This window comes from Silene latifolia, chromosome 1 (assembly GCF_048544455.1).
Source record: "Silene latifolia isolate original U9 population chromosome 1, ASM4854445v1, whole genome shotgun sequence".
Taxonomy (NCBI): domain Eukaryota; kingdom Viridiplantae; phylum Streptophyta; class Magnoliopsida; order Caryophyllales; family Caryophyllaceae; genus Silene; species Silene latifolia.
Window position 1 is genome coordinate 95919303 of NC_133526.1, and position 17675 is coordinate 95936977.

At 41.6% G+C, this 17675-nt stretch overlaps 1 protein-coding gene and 1 non-coding gene across 2 annotated transcripts; both read right to left on the bottom strand.

Annotated features, from left to right (window-relative positions):
* Window positions 1-971: 971 nt before the first annotated feature.
* Window positions 972-1078, bottom strand: LOC141620596 (small nucleolar RNA R71). The gene has a single exon (XR_012532001.1). It is a non-coding gene; the product is annotated as a small nucleolar RNA R71 (small nucleolar RNA).
* A 14600-nt stretch (window positions 1079-15678) lies between these two features.
* On the bottom strand, window positions 15679-17137 carry LOC141651302 (uncharacterized). Its single transcript, XM_074459022.1, has 2 exons — window positions 16246-17137; window positions 15679-16127 (listed from the first exon to the last, which is right to left on the bottom strand). The coding sequence occupies exons 1-2, from the start codon at window positions 17135-17137 to the stop codon at window positions 15679-15681; spliced, it is 1341 nt and encodes a 446-aa protein (XP_074315123.1).
* Window positions 17138-17675: the final 538 nt, after the last annotated feature.

Here is a 17675-nt window from a genome sequence, read left to right on the forward strand (position 1 = left end):
TCGTCTGAGTCATTTACAGCTGAGTCACTGGACTACCGTAGTGAACCGAAATCCTGACATGTCCCTCTCTTTCTGATAGTTTAATTCTATTTTCTTGCCTTACTGCTCTTGCCCTTTATTTCTCTTTTCTTTAAACCTCGTAGTTTAGATAACAATTCAAACAACCCCCCCCCCCCCCCCCCATTTGTGACCAAATAGACGGGCTTCTACAAATATCTTGCCTCCCTGTGGAGATCGACCTGACTTCCCTAGCTATATAGTTAGTTTAGTTAGTTTATTTTTGACAGGTACAAGACAGACGTGTCAAATTTTGGCGCCGTTGCCGGGGAGGCAATTGCCCTATTTGTTTTTGTTCCGTTTATTTTATCCGTCTCAGGGAATTTTTATTCCTTGAGGCAGTTCTTATTCATTTCCTTTCAGTGTTGTTTATGCCCAGGTCAGACAGGTGTGAATTAGTTTCAGCTGATTCAGAGCCGGAAAGATTATTCAGGCATAGACTCCGTCTGCAGAGGAAATCACGAAAGGAAGACTTGAGTACTTTCGAGCCAGAGCTACATCACTCTCTTTTCGAGGAAGATAGTCCGATTTCTACAGTAAAGATGCCTAAACTTTCTAGTCATTCAGTGCCTAAAGCCTCCTCTATTCCAAAAGGTTTCAATCTCCAGACTGAGGATGGGAATACATTCGACATCCGTCCTTCTTATATCAATCTGGTGGAGCGAAATATCTATAGAGGTGTGGCTGGTGAAGACCCGAGGAAGCACATGGAGGTCTTTACAGATTACTGTTCTACTATCCCCGCCACTAAGGGGGTAACTCAAGATAAGATTAAGGAGGTTTTATTTCCTTTCTCTTTAGCTGATTCAGCCAGGGAGTGGTGGATCGACTTGACCGCACAAACCTGGGGTTCTGATTGGGAGTCTCTTGCCCTTGCATTTTACAAAAGATATTTCCCTCCACAGCGCACCAATCTACTGAGGGCCAAGATTACAAGTTTCAGACAGGCTCCCGACGAAAGTTTCTATGAGGCATGGTCGCGATTCAAGAAGTTGGTGAGGTCTATTCCTCACCATGGTTTTGACCCATGGTTTCTAGCTAATCAGTTCTACAATGGGCTGTATGATGACCAAAGGGCTATACTTGATGCGGCATCCAGTGGAAGATTCCAGGAGAATACAGATGATGATAAGGGATGGTCCCTTATTGAAGAGATGGCAAACCATAGTGCTGAGTATGGAAACCCGAGGGATGGGATTAGAACAGTTCATGCAGTCGATAAGCAGGTTTTGGCTCAGCTGGAGACCATGAATGCTAGGTTCGACAAGTTGGAATTACAAGCTGCTGGGGAGCCTCAGACGGTCCATGTTCTTACTAGGGGAGAGACCGTTTCATGTGAGAGATGTGGAGATAATGATGGCCACTCTGCTGTTGGCTGTCTTGTGGAGAAGGAACAAGTCCTTGCCTTTCAGCAATATAGGCAAGGAGGGGGTTCCTATTACAATAATCAAGGGGCAGTCCATCCTAATCTGAGGTGGACTAGTCAAAATGTGCTCAATCCTACTCCTCCTCCGCACCAGCAGCAGCCTTATGTCCCTCCACACAAGAATCAACAAGGCTTTAAAAAGCCTCCTTCCTTTACTCCTCCTAACCATGGTGCATCATCTTCCGGTGGGTGAGTGAAATTGGTGAGCTTAAGTCTATGTTGCAAGCCTTCACGAAGCAGTGGCAATTGAGTGATCAACACAAAGATGCGTCCATAAAGGCACTTGAAACTCAAGTTGCCCAATTAGCCACTAATCAGTCCACAAGAAAGCAGGGTCAATTACCGACTCAAAATGAGAAGAATCCACACGAGACGGTAAATTTCATCAATCTGAGAAGCGGTCGTTCATATGAGGGACCGGAAATAGAAAAATCAAACCTAAGGAGAGATATAACTGATGGTGAACAGTACTCTGGCGAAGAAAACGAGCTGACAGCGAAGAAAGTGCTCGATCGACTGGTTTCAGGTGGTCGATCGAGCAGAATTGGTCAAGAAAGTGGTCGATCGAGTAGTTTTTCTACTCGATCGAGTGAAGAGCAAAATGGAGTTGCTCGATCGAGTGAAAATTTCACTCGATCGAGTGATATTGATGAAGAATCTACTCGATCGAATGGGTATATTGGTCGATCGAGTAGTTTTGATGACGGGAAGCTTATTCGAGAGCCTGCTAGTGCTCGATTAAGCGATAAATCACCGGAAAGACCTCGTTCGAGAGGTAAGAAGCGTCCAAAGGATACAGAACTTGCACCGGAAGATACATTGGAAGAGAGAAACAAGGGACTTGAGATACCTATTATAGTTCCCTTCCCGAGACGTCTGCAGAATACTAAAGCCAATAAACAATTCAGCAAATTTGTCGAACTTCTGAAAAGCTTGGAAGTCACTATGCCATTCACCGAGTTGCTGACAAAGGTACCCTCTTATCTTAAGTTTATAAAAGAAATTTTATCGCGTAAGAGGAATATTAGTGATAGTGAGACCGTAGCTTTGACTGAGGTGGGGTCAGCCCTATTTCAAAATAAGTTACCTCCTAAGCAGTCAGACCCGGGTAGTTTTTCAATTCCGTGTCATATCGGTACCTATTTGATTGATAACGCGCTATGCGATTTAGGCGCAACTGTGAGTGTCTTACCGTTGTCTCTTGCTAAAAGACTTGGTTTGACAAAGCTGAGTTGCACCAACATGACAGTCCAGATGGCCGACCGTAGTGTATCACAGCCACTAGGTATAGTATAAGACGTACTGTCGGATCGGAGATTCTTTATTCCCGTTGATTTCGTTGTCTTAGACATCCCCGAAGATGCACACACCCCTATTATTTTAGGGAGACCATTTTTGTCTCACCGCCCGTGCGAATAGACGTCGGGGAAGACTTTGACCTTTCGGGTAGGGGACGAGGAGCTGATTTTTCATCAGTCTAAGTTCCGGAGGGCTCCCATGCAAGCTCAGCCTTGCAATGCCCTCTCTTCTATTGATCCTATTATTGACACTCCAGATGAAAATTTGGAGTATTGTGCTGCAATTGTTACCCCTCCGCCTCAGACTGAGAGCAAAAAAGAGGAAAGTTCGTCTGTTTTCCTTGCTGCAGGTACAGATGAAAGCAATGAAGGAGCTGTCAAAGGACATGGTGCAATTGCTGTCAATCAAATTGGAAGTAAGGATGCTAAAGATGGTGATAGAGGAGCAAGGACGAAGAAGGTTCGCGCTTATGTGGATGTGAACTACTCCCCTCCTACCGTTTCAAATGATAATTCATGCTCATGGAAGTTGAAGAGGACAATCAACGTTGCTGAGATGACGTCCTCCAGTCAGGAGCCCTTCAAGGGGCTACTGAATTGCATTGGGAATTAAATGGGGAAATGCCCCGTGTAACACTTTGTAATAGATAATTTTTGAACTTTCCGTTGAATTTGTTTTAATGCTTTTTATTAGGACAATTAGTTTATAGACTGTTTTTAGCGTAGATTTAAGACTATAGACTGTTTATATGCGTATTTGGTATGTTGGGATATTTTTGCACGTGTTTTTATGCAGGTTTAGGGAAGTTTTACGCATTCCAAGGGAAGAATTGACGAAATTCAAGAGCTTACGCGAGAAAAGAGCTCGATCGAGTACTTTATGTACTCGATCGAGTGAAAAAATGGTCGATCGAGTGTTTCCTTTAGTCGATCGAGTAAAGCAATAAGTGGGACTTCTCGATCGAGTAGAACTCTACTCGATCGAGCAATCAAGTCATCAAAGTCCTCGATCGAGTGGTTTAAAACCACTCGATCGAGTGAAAATGCACAGGACGCAGGGAGTTTTACTTTAAACTCTATTCTTTTGCTTTCTATTTCATTTTCTCCTAATTTTCGACTAACCCCTTCCCTATTTGCGACAAAAACTCCCCCAAATCCCTTTTTTTCTTGCTCAATCACCAAATCCGCCTCCTACAATCTATTGCTTGCGAATTAATCTTTCAAAACCCCTTAATTTCCCCCTTGATTGTGCTCGTTTTCACGGTTTTAAGGAAGGGCTAGGGTTTGCGATTTTTTCGAACAAAAATCGCCTCTTTTGCTTGTTTATTTGAAGATTATTTGCAATTTGTAGGTTGTATTCATCAAGTAAGTGATTCCTCTACCTTCATTGCATTTTTATTTCATTATTTTTTGCAATTTTTTGAGGAAAATTGGAATTAGGGTTTCGAATTTGTTGGGACAGTCGAATTTTTTTCGACTTTAGTTGTCTTTATTGGCCCTTATTTATCTTGCTTGATGATATAGCCCCTTTCCTCGCCGAATGTAGCATGTTTATTTCGACTATTACACGATTTTCGCGATTAGGCCTGTTTCAGTCGAAATTTTCGACTGTCAGACGGGTTCTTATGCTGCCAAGATTTAATCAACCTCAGCTGTTGTTAATTGCTACTGTTGTTAACTGGTATCCCCGTTCCCTATCGTTGTTTGCCTACTGTAACTCGAAATTTTGGAGGATTGTTGGGAATTATGTGCTGAAAGTCGAAATTTTCGACTGGTAGGGGATTTACATGATGTTTTCTGCTGGTTTTTCCTTCTGTCTAAGCCACTTTTGGACGCTATTTTTCTTATCATGCCCCTTACCCTTGTTACAGGATGGAGTCTAGTTCGTTACCTTCTACCAGCTCCACCTCTAGTCCGTCTCTGTCTGAGACAGTGGCCCCTGCTGCTGCCACTATCTCCACTTTAGTGACTACCGCAGCCCCAGTGTTCCTAGTTTCAGCTGCGGGTACAGTTTTTGCTCCAGCTAGCTCTGCTGCTAGCTTAGTTCAGGCTGCCACTTCCTCTACGGTCACCACCACTGCTAGCACTACTGCTAGTTCCTCTTCAGTGGTGGCCATAGCAGCCACTACTCCTACACCAGCCACTACTTTTACTCCTGTGGTGGACTCGCCAGCAGCCGCAGCTGCTTTTAGAGCAGCCCTGGTCCCTCACACCGTCTCCGGACGGGCTACTACTCGGGTTCCGAGGCCGGGTCGTAGATGGGCCTCGTTCTGTGCCGGCCCCACCACCTCTACTTCTACCGTCGCTTCACTCTCTGCTTCTACTTCGCACATCCACAAATCCGAGGGGACACTTCCCTCGACTCTCACCCAGATTATCCGCATGTTCATTTTGTTAACGCTTTACATCGTACGAAATTTTATAACCTGCTAGGCTGTGTGCATGTTCCTTCCCGTTTTCTAGAGAAAACGGCACTTGTGAGACTCGGCATTTACGAGTCGGTTTGTGACTTACTACGGGCCACGGGGATGGTCGGGCTCATCACTATGAGCGGCCGCACTTTTCTGGAGCTGAGCCTCGAGTTTCTCAGCTCCTTTACCTTCTCCTCAGGGGCACACGATGCTGACCCCGATAGTTCTTCAGTGTCCTTCTGGTTGTTTAACCGGACTTTTCCGATGACCTTAGGGGAGTTTGGTAGGTTACTTGGCCTTACCTCTACGGGCGCGATTGCCGCCCCTAGGAGGGTCTTCCGTCAGCTTTGGAGGGCCCTGGCCCACACCACTTTTCAGGAGCGAAAGCTCCAACAGGTCCACCTCCCCGCTGTCCGTTGTTTTCTTAAATTGATGGGGAGCACTATTTTCGGCCGAAAGAAGCCGAACAACATGATAAACACCGAGCTCTCCATCCTGGGCGGTTACCTGAACATCGACTGTGAGGGTCCCTTTACCCTCAACATAGCTTATTTGACCGCCCAGTACCTTCAGAGCCAGGGGAAGAAGGAGACGGGAACCATTGCCTGCGGTGGCATAGCCACCATTCTTGCCCGTTCCCTCATCCCCGTTTGGCCTCGTGACTTGCAGTACCTCCAAGGAGGGAGGCTACTGAGTCTGGATGCCATGCTTTCTCACCATTGGCTTACCCTAGACTACCAGACATGGAAGATTGACGGCTCCTTGCCTGTTGACTTACCTTGTGAGACTCTCCCCCGTCTAGAGCCCCTTCCTACTGTTGCTAAGGGCGCCCGCCTGCCACCACTGCCTGACCTTCACCTTCCACGCCGACCACCTCCTGATGCACCCGCTGCCAAGAAGCGGCGTCTTGAGACCGGAGAGGGGTCTACACCTTCAGGGAGTGACCAGCCTTCCACGGCTACTCCCATACCGACCCCTACTCCCACTACTACTACCACTCCTACTTCCACTGCCACTGACCAGACACAGACTCAGCCGGACCTACCGGCTACTTTCGTACCACCTCCTCCCTTTGTGGCGCCCGCGGTCCTGGACCAAGGGGGCGCCGTTTACGGTTTGTTGCTTGAGGTTGCAGAGCGTCAGGCTCGTATGGAGAGGGATTTGGCTCTTGCTTTACACCCTCTGTACGAGTACCACTTGCGGCGACACCGTCCGATTCCAGAGGGTTGGCCACACCCTTCCTTCTACAGGTACCCACCTGAGGGGTACCCGGAGTCTGCTGACGAGGAGGAGGACGAGGACCCAGAGGTGGCTGTGGAGAGAGCTCGTACTGAGGAGCAGAGGAGGAGAGAGATCCGGAGTTCGGGGTAGAGGACGTCCGTGACAGCGACGGCGACGACGACGACGAGTAGCTACTGGTCTACTCACTTCCCCAGTTTTCTGGCTGGTTTGGGGAAGCTCTTATTTTGTATGTATCTCTTACTCTTTTATTTTGTCTCCTTTATATTTATTGTTTTTATTTATTATCGGTTGTATATTCTCGTTCCCCTGTATATATCTGCTGGTGTATGCTGGAGGACAACGAGGGCGTTGTCCGTTTTGGTTTGGGGAGGGTATTGCATCCTTTTGAGTCTGCATCTGCATTTGTTTTGCATTCACGTTTATTTATTTCAGCTTGCATTGTTGTTTTATTTTCATTAAAAAAATCAAAAATCCAAAAAATTAGAAAATTTTCGAAAATTCAAAAATTTCACGTTTACTTTTGCATATAGGTTGAGTCGAAACGGTAGATTTTTATGATGACAATGCACTATAACTTGTCATTTTGCTTGAGCCTTGTACTTTTTTTGATAGTTATTAGCTTTGTCATACGCATAATCTACGAGTTTCTGTTCAAATATAGCTGACTGTTTAGACTTGACCTGATAAATTGGCAAACTACTTGATAAATTCTGAGTTTTAGAGCCTTATAGCTGGTGACATTCATGACCAGTTCATTAGGAATTGAGAGTAGTACTCCTTGCATAGCATGTTCATCATTTTTGCACATTCATGACATTCAATTTCTTGTCAAATGCACATATTCGGGTTTGTGGTTGGTGTCACATGCAGGGAGGTGCTTGCAAATTTCCCTTTCCTTATATTTTTCACCCATTTAGCTCCACATAAGCCAAAACTTGCCTTTTTGACCCATTAGCTACATCCCAAACTAAGCCTGCCTAGTCAAGCTAGTTAGTATGTCTTTTGTGGTATGTTTTTCCGGCTGCATTTTGGCCCGTATTTCTTGTTTTGGAGTTGGTGTTGGTATAGAGGAAGGAGGAAAAAGAAAGAAAAGAAAAAAAATTGAAAAAGAAAAAAAAAGGAAAACGTGAAAGTGAAAGAAAAAAAAGAAAAAAAATGAAAAAAATGAAAAAAGAAGGAAGCTGGAAACGTGAGAAAAAAAAAAGTTTGAAAAAAAAAAGTTGATTTGTTTCAGTTAGTTCATTCAGACGGTATTAAAAAGGGAATTTTGTGACCGTCTGACTCCTCCATTCTTATTCCATATTATTGAGGAGATTATGTTTGAGTTTAGTGAGCTTTGTGCCAAATGAAGGGCACTTGTACTTAGTCTTTCAGTCAGTTGAGATTCGGATGGTTTCATTATGGTCCTGTTAGGAACTAGCTTGACGCTTTTACCTCCACATTACCATAACATGTTTTGCCTTTTCTCACCTGAACCTCACTAGTCCCAAATTATTTGTAAGCCCTCGGCTGTGACGGACATTATTGGTTGGAGTGTGTGCATTAGTACTTGAATTGTCTTTCATTTTTGTTGCATGCATGCTATGTAGGTCGCAGTTAGGTGAGTGATTGTCTTTCCTTCTCTCTTTTACATATAACATTCACCCTTTGCTTCATGAGAGAAGAGTGACCACGAGAAAGTCCGATTTTGTTGGTCTTGCAAGGTCGATAGGTTGGCTATATTTCTGAACATCTTATAATTCGTTTGCGTATTCACTACTTAGCTTTAACTGTTAGTTTTTATTGCATTAAATTGGTTCAAGTAGACAAGTTAAGCTAGCTCTGAGTTATCATTTCCGTTCCATTAGTTTAGTTTTGAGTTTACTCGAGGGCGAGTAAAGGTTCGGTTTGGGGAGATTTGATACGTGCATAATATATAGTCTTTTTAGCTTATTTCAGCACGTATTTCTATGCATTTATATACTGTTTTTATGGTATTTTGCCCCGAATTGGCTACTTTGGTTCGTTTTGTCTATTTTGTAGAAATGAAAGTGAAAGTAGTGGAATCGTACTCTTTTTCGTCCTTTTTGCATGCATTTAGAGGAGACGGGATTTTCCAGAGTGAGATACTGCATTTGGAAGCGTCATGGCACGGATTACGAGGCATTCAGGCGAGGACTTGAGCTGATTTGAAGACAAAGTCCTCGATCGAGTAACTTTCTACTCGATCGAGTAGATTTGCTGAGGTGTTTGCTCGATCGAGTGGTTTTAATCCACTCGATCGAGTGGTTTCGCTATTATGGGCTTCTAAACAGCCCGTGTGTTGATTTATTTCACAAAACTTAAGTACTTTGCTATTTAAACCTACGTGAACTAGGTTATTAGGATCATCTTTTATCTATCTTTCCACAATCTAAACTTTCTACTGTAAACTTTACTGTGTTGCTTATTCCCCTTCACTGTAACTTTGTTCTTGGGATTATTTCACTCGGATTTTGTGTTCTTTACGCCGGATTCGCTTGGATTGTAATTCCTTTCTCTTTCCTTATTAATAATTAATCATTGTTTGCTTTAATTTCTTGTTTACTCTATTTATTTCTTCTGCCCTAATTTACTTTTATGCAATTTATTGTTTATTTCATAATGTTTACTGCTGGAAATCTACCTGCTGTTAGTTTAATTAGCGACATGAGTAGCTAAACCCCTTTCGTGTTGGGATTAGGGGATCTGCGGTAGGATTGTGTCGATGTAGTAAATGAAACAGATGAATTAATTACAAGACTCTGTCACCATAGCAATTTAATTGTATTAATTCGACTTAGTTGAGTGCACGCTTCTGAGTTAACCTTTAATCTGGCTAAAATTAATCCTAGATCGAAAGATTGGACTAAATAGGCTTGCTATGAACAGTAGACTAACCTGACGAGAATGAAAGTTAAGTTAGTGGTATCTTAGGATAGAAAGTGGACCGAAAGGACCTTTCAACATCCGTCTTACATTAATTCGTCTGAGTCATTTACAGCTGAGTCACTGGACTACCGTAGTGAACCGAAATCCTGACATGTCCCTCTCTTTCTGATAGTTTAATTCTATTTTCTTGCCTTACTGCTCTTGCCCTTTATTTCTCTTTTCTTTAAACCTCGTAGTTTAGATAACAATTCAAACACCCCCCCCCCCATTTGTGACCAAATAGACGGACTTCTACAAATATCTTTCCTCCCTGTGGAGATCGACCTGACTTCCCTAGCTATATAGTTAGTTTAGTTAGTTTATTTTTGACAGGTACACGACAGACGTGTCAGATGCCTAGGCAGCCTCAAGTCTCCTGATGCGATCAGCATCTGTCTCGCCATTCGCGTGACGCACCATCTGCAAGAACAAAATCTCGTTATAAGTGATAGAACCTAAGTACCACTCCAAACAACTACTCATACACTTTACAAACATAAGAAAACCAACAAATCCTATTGGTTTCTACCCCATTTACTCTCACTCATTAACTAGGTCATTTATTTTAGTCATCAACTAAGCGAGAGTTGGGAGCGTGTTCGCTCTGATACCAACTGTAACAACACGGATTATAAAACAAAGGAAACACATACTATATAAAAGAATTATCAGAGTATAACAATGATAAAAGGGTCAAGGTGGCGGAAACACCTGACCAATCCGGTTCGCTACTAAATCCAAAACCAAACCAATACATTATTCAAAGGTTCTTAAAACATGGAAACAAAGTCCTAATTTATTATTCATCTTGCCTCTTGGTGCATCCCAAACCACATCTTCCAAATAGCGACGAGCATTCAACCTGAGAATGGGGGTCGACAATCAGTCGGGAGTAACTAGATGCTCTCCCAGTCATGTTTACAACAATTGAATATAATTAACAATCATTAACAATTGAAATGTAAAACCAGTAAAAACATGTGAGACCATCTATACTCATGAAAACATAATACAGCTTACCATGACTTAATCAATCTTAAACGGACGAAATCATGTAAACCTAGATCATATGCAACCACTAGACCATGTATACTTACAACCAAGGTTACACACGACCCATAATAACTTAAGGCACAATGCTGGCATTAAAGCATAGCGAACATGGTAACACACAATCCACAGCAACAGAAGGCACAAAGCTAGCAATCAAGCGTAGCGAATAGAGCGAACGCCCGTTAGAGCGTATAACCACTGCCTCTAACTTGCCAGAGGTTGGGACGATAAAGATTAAAGTAGATGATATCTCCTGGTGTTTGTTGATCAGTTACAAATTAGGCATGTCTGATTTGTCTAGTTGTTCATGTTTTGTTTTTTTATTTCGGGCTTGACTTGTGGGCCTCTTATAGTCTGGTTCAAGTAGTTCGGGTTGGCTCCTATGACCACCGCTCTCCTTGATGTATGGTGACGTCTTTTCGATTAATATACTTACATTTTACTGGGAAAAAAAAAAAAAAAAAAAAAAAAAAAAAAAAACTTGCCAGGGCGTATAACCACTGCCTCTAGCTGACGGAGCGTATAACCACTGCCTCCACGGTACTATGTATAGCGTATAACCACTGCCTATATGTCTAAGACCTGGCCAGACTCTCGGTAAACCGAACGACACACGGGACCCAGAGCGTATAACCACTGCCTCTGGCCACCCCCGAACACAGACCAAAATAAATCCTGCATCAACGGGTGGTATTGGTTCATTCCGATAGTATATAACTGATACTACCGTCACCTATTCAACCAGCTAACAAACAAATGCACAGTATAACTGACTACACCAACACGCGTGAACAACATCACAACTCAACTCATAGGATAGTATAACTGACCATCCTACTTATTATATGAACACGAGTAACCAAAGATATATGCAAACACAAGGACATAATACGTTGAACACAACATGTGAAACAAGTATCAACCATTCAACGTTATAGTACTCCAGCTATAACTTTAACATTAACCATTCAATGTTATAGTAACCCTAACCCTAACCATAACATGAACTCTATATGCGAGGTTATAGTAACCTCGACTATAACTTCAACATATATAACATGAAGTTATACTTACCTCAACCATAACCTTGGCACGTAACTCAAAGTTATACTAGTTCCAACTATAACCTTGAGCCATAAATCTCAGGGTATGTTAGTTTCTGCTATAACCTTAACTCGTATCCAATGTTATCAGCTATAACCTGGATTCATATTTCCAAGGTTATACCCGTTTCAGCCATAACTAGAGTAACTATCCAAAGTTGTATTAACTTTAGCTATAACACTTGAATCATCATCAAGGTTATACTAGCTTTAGCTATAACTTTAGAGAGAACTCTTGGCCGCCTATCATGCCGCCACTAGGGTTTGATTCGTAAATCCTAATTGCGCTCATGACACCTATAATAAACATGTAAACAATATACGAGACATAATTAAAACATTAAATCATATACAAACATGCGAAATATAATTAACATGATAATAAACAATCAAAACATGTACTAATCATACAAATCAATCATTAAATCACATTAATTACATCAATTGGCAAAAACACAATTAAAGAAAAACACCAAGTTACCTTATTAAGCAATTAAACCCTAGAGATCATCTTCCACGATATAGATGTCTTCTCCAGGTGCAATTTCCACGCCTTTATTGAAATCATCCACGTGCCAAAGATAACGAATTTAATAAATATACTAATATATATATATATATATATATATATATATATATATATATATATATTTAAACTATAGACTATAAAAACTACGCCAAAAACATAAAACTTACGAAGAAGATAGATAGATCCAAGAAGTAGGATCGATCTAAGCACGAAAGATGATGAAGGAAGGAGGAAAGAGGCGCGGCACAAAACCCTAGAGAGGGTGGAGGCTCACAGCACAAGGGGAGAGAAGAGAGGAAAGAATTAGGTTTAGGGTTTGAGAGAAAAGAAAAGCAAGGGTTTGGCTTCCCTTCTTATTTATAGAAAAGCTCATGGGTTTATATCAAGTCTGAGCCCAAAACCACCCATCCTTCTCCAAACCACACGTGAAAACCCAAGGGGGAGCGGGTCTTCATAGAAATTCGAGCCCAACGAGCCAAATATGCAAAAGACGGATATTTTCCCGAAAATAAAATAAGAAATATGGGAAAATAAAATTATAGAATTATATTACGGAAATTAGGGGTGTTACAATGCTGACATGGGTTTTGGCTTAAAAGGGTGGGTTACACACCAAACGATCAACCCCCGATTTTCGAGAGGGATACCAATCCAAACAAAATGTGTAATGAGGGTGCCCTAGCCTCGTGCTCGAAGGAAATGAAAGCTCTTTGACGAAACAGAGATGTGTAACGTCAACGGTATGCTTGACTCAATCGGGATTCGAAACGCGGGGATGGGAAAACTCACGCCGACGGAACGAGCCAACTGGTCGAAAAAGGTTAGGTTGTGGGCCCCGACAAGGAACCCGACTGATGACCGTAATATCAATTAATGCATTTCAACCAAGACCTCGTTCGAGTCTTACCATCTAGGGATCACAAAGACACAAGTGTCCTAGTTTTCCCCAGCGGAGTCGCCAATCTGTGGACATGCCACCTACACGCCAAGCTAATCTATGGACGTATAGCGGCCTTTTGAAAGACACGCTCGGCGGCGTAAAAATGCTTTTGACCGGATCATTTTAGATCGGTCGGTTTCGTCTCGGCAAGAGTCTCGAAACGATGCAAGAGATGTTCGGAGTCGCCACCAAACATTTGTGGGATGCTTGGAACCCATTCGAATCCACTTTATACCTTGGTCAACTAAGGTAAAAAGCGGTGTTTGACATAGGTACTAAAGATAAGGAGTCAACCTTCTTTAGCATCCTATCTCTAGAATGATTCTCGTTCGCCCTGGATAAGGTCGTCCACTATCCAAAGTTTCTGAGTAAGAGGTGAAGGTACGTATTGGGAAACCCTTTAATTGGACACCCAATCCCGTCTGCGGTAGTGGTCTCTACTGATCGATCTTGGTTGGTTAAATGCAATGGTTGATAAAACGGGTAAATGCATGAATGCGCATCCACAAGTTTAAACCTAACATGTGAGCTTTCTATGTCGGTTGTTTATCTAAATATCAAGTAATTGATGTCAAGTTGGATTTATTGTTGATTTGCATGCAAGACGGAAATTAAACACCAATTTACCGAGTTAGGTTCATGGTGCATAACATGATCCATTTGTCTTAAAAAGGCGTTTTGCAAATACAATGTAAAAGGGGCAGGCTTGCCATCTGATCCGTCCTGTATTCGGGTTAACCGAAGTCGGGATCATCCTAAACAAGTGCTGGAGAAGAAGCACGATCTGCCTCAGGCAGCCTATTGAGGCGCGAGCCATCAAGCGATACAAGTAGGCATGTTCTGGTTTGAAAATTGGAAAACAATTGGCCTGTTTAGGCGCGGGGCAGCTAAAAAAAATTAGTATAAAAATGAAGATAAATATGAGGTGCCATTTTTAATGTTTTTCTACAAACGATCAATAAGTATGAGTTTCATGTGAGTGAGAGTAATACGACGAAAATAAGAGCATGTCAATAAGATGATTAGAATAAGAGCATGCCTCATTTTATAGAGGATGAAGTATGAGTTTCCTATGAGTGAGCTGTTAGATCGAGAGAGCGGCGGGTTAAGGGTCTAAGATTGTGAATGAGTTGTGGATTTTGTATGGAGGCTTAGCTTGTAACACCCCCATACACCAAGGTGCCTTACCAAGACCACCCTAGCACATGGAGATGCTACCATCTCGGTTACCCGAGGTATAGTAATCAAAGGAGACCATAAATAAACATACTTTAAGTTTAAAAGTTAAATGTGCGGACAACTTAAACCAAAACTAGAAATATAAAATAAAACCGTCTCAAACTGGAATCCAAAACTGAAATAAAAATGTCATAAACTATCAGCGGAAGACTAAAAGACTCGGACTAGTGATGACTCCATCCCCAGCTAGATCCCGCGTATACTCCAGATAAATACCTGCTAATCAACTGCTCACCATCCCCGAATGGATCACCACAATTTTCAAAACATTTAAACGAGGTCAGTTAATGAATAATCAAATTAAGCAATACAACAACATCCAAGTACATAAAAACATTCCTCCAATTCTAGTTCATCACCAACCACCTGTCTACACATTAAAGTGCGTAGACCTGCTAGAATACTCATCGCAATAGATATTCCACTCCACCAGTGGGGACCGCAGCCTTGTCACCTAAGCCCCACTTAAACCCGTAGAGCGAATAACCCATGTCCATTAATGTGCACATCCCCCTTGTGACGGGAACCACAAGGGGCGAATCAAGGGCGTGAAGCCATTCCCAAAAATGACTCCACTCAGCCGAGGGCGCACCTCGCGAACAACATAAAATTACAACCAAAAACCACAATATCGATAATCATGCCAATACCAAGGAATACAATTATAATAACAATGATAACCATGTAATTCATCCATCACATTAACTCAAATCAATTATACAGTAACCGAGTATGGAAAACCCTACCTGAGATGGAATCACCAACAACAATAGCAGCAGATCAAAAAGCTTCCTCTACGAAATCACCCCCTATAACAATAATCATATAACTATAATCTACTACAACAATTACTCCCAAAAACCCCCAAATCACCCAATTAGGGTTGAACCAAAATTAACAAATTGACATAAAAACAACACAAGTGACTTACCCAAACGATGACGATCAAAAGGGTATAATGATCTCAGAAATTCGACAACCCTAGCCTTGATTTGATTGCAAAAAGAGGAGAGAATTGAACGTCGTAGAGTTTTCGTGTGAAAAGTTTAGAAAATAAAGGTAACAGTGACAAAGACTGTCGGTTAGAACTTTAAATACCTTTCCACGTTTTACTATCAAACCCGGCCGAAAAGTCCGTAAAACCCGAGCTACTTGATCGAGTAACTAACGTACTCGATCGAGTACCTCCTACTCGATCGAGTACATTCAAAGCAGAATGTACATTAGAATCTGTAAATGACTTACTCGACAGAGTAAATCCTACTCGATAGAGTACCCAACAACTCAAATATTTGAGGTATTACAGTCTTCTCTCTGTATGGGTAAAAATACCTCTCATTCTCATCATGACGTGGCAACTCGCAATTGGGTAAAATGGAGGCACACAGATCAATGACAAGGCAGCAGGCTGCTAGACGCAAGGAAGAATAAGGGGGGATGAACCTAGACATTCTAGTGATACAAAGGCCACGTTTGAATGAGCCACATCAGACAACAGTAATCAACACAATCCCTAAAATGAGCCACATCAGACAACCTGCCATCTCTCCCAATTCTTTCATTAAAATGCAAAACATTATTAAAGTCCCCACAAATGCCCCAAGGACCCTGATAATTATCATGAATAAACTGAAGATGAGCCCATAATTCCTTTCTCTCATCATCATCATTATATCCATAAACCACAGAAAAAAGGAAAACCTCTCCAGTGCCAACCTCAGTAACTTTAGCAGAGATCACCTGAGCATTCTTATGAAGAAGAGTTACCACAAAACTCTGAGCATCCCAAATAAGCCAAACTCTCCCCCCAGGATGATAGTCATTATTATTAATACCCTTCCAATGATGTCCTAGATTATTCAAAACCTTACCAAAATCTTGTTCTTTTATTTTTGTCTCAACTAATCCATACAGACCAATATTATTCTGATAAAGAAATTTTTTGACATCTAATTGTTTATTGGCCCCATTTATTCCCCTAACATTCCAGCAACCTAAATTATCCATTTAAATTGTTACCTGGTGGTTCCTCCAGTCTCCCTTCCTCTTTACCCTCACTAGAAGGACTAGCAGTGAGAGCCTCCACATATGATTTGACAGGAGAAACAGGACTAGGCACAACATGTTCTTGCCTTGAGAGTTGCTGGATCACAGTAATAGGTATTATCAGAGAGGAGTTGTGATAAGTAGGACCACCAAAAGGTATTTCAGTTGAAGTAGCCTGAGTAACCACAGTAGCCTTCTTGATTGGTCTCCAAACCTGTTGGACTTTTGGGGCAGGCTTTGCCACAGGAGCAGACTGTTTTTTCTTGCACATATCATTAGTATGGCCTATACCCCTGCAAGTTCTACATACAGATGGTTTCCATTCATACTCAACCAATATACTCACTTCCTGACCCTTCTCATCTAGGAAAACCAGTTTATCAGGGAAGGTTTGGCCAATTTCAACCTCAACCAGTAACCTAGCATATCCCAACCTAGTTTTATCTTCTGTAGCAGCATCTCTTTTAACAAGTTTACCCACTAGTCCAGCTAACTTACTCAGACTAGATTTACTCCAAAATTTAAGAGGTACACCACACATACGCAACCAGATTGGGACAAATTTGACTCTCTCTTTATGCAGACTGCAGGTTTCAGTCCATTGTTTGACAACAAGTGGTTTATTGTCAAACATGGGGAAACCCTGTTGAAGGACAAGAGACTGACACTCCTTAGTCATGAACCTAACCAGAAAAACTCCATTTGGAAGAAAGGATATCTTATCTATCTTATAGGCAGACCATAACTTTCTAACAAAGCCTTCCAACAATTCCCAAGGCGGATTCCCACCCAGGACATAACACACAACCGCAGTATCCCAAAATTCAAGCTCAGGCTCAATATCTTCCTTAGTAAGTTGTAACATATTCTTAGAACTAGAAGTAATAGGCGAATTCGGAGGAGTTTTGTTGTTCTTACCTCTTACTTCCGTCCACTAAGTTGGATCCTCATCAGAGTGTTGCGACACCACTTCATCATCCTCATGTTGTGACACCACTTCATCGTCCACAATAGTACCCAGTTGAATCACTAGAATCCCCACTAACTCACTGACTTCTCTTGTTTTACGGGCATCAGCAGTAAGCAGAATTCCAGTTGTGACATGACACGAAGAAGGGGTATCCATATCAAGTCGTAAATCCGAACAATTATTAAAAGACAATCGAATTTTAGCTTTAGATCGTAATTTTTTAGTGGAATTAGATTTTTTTTTTATGATTCTCCTTGCCATATGTGCAAGGTAAACCCTAATTTTTTAGAGGAATTAGATTTTTATTATTATTATTATTATTATTATTATTATTATTATTATTATTATTATTATTATTATTATTATTATTATTATTACTATTATTATTACTATTATTATTATTACTATTATTATTATTATTATTATTATTATT

What these genes read in the sequence shown, in the direction of transcription:
- LOC141651302 (XM_074459022.1), bottom strand. Translation starts at nt 17,137, where the DNA reads ATGTTACAACTTACTAAGGAAGATATTGAGCCTGAGCTTGAATTTTGG. An exon ending in GAGACTGGAGGAACCACCAG is followed by an intron (nt 16,128 to 16,245) that starts GTAACAATTTAA and finishes TGTATGGATTAG; the next exon opens with TTGAGACAAAAATAAAAGAA.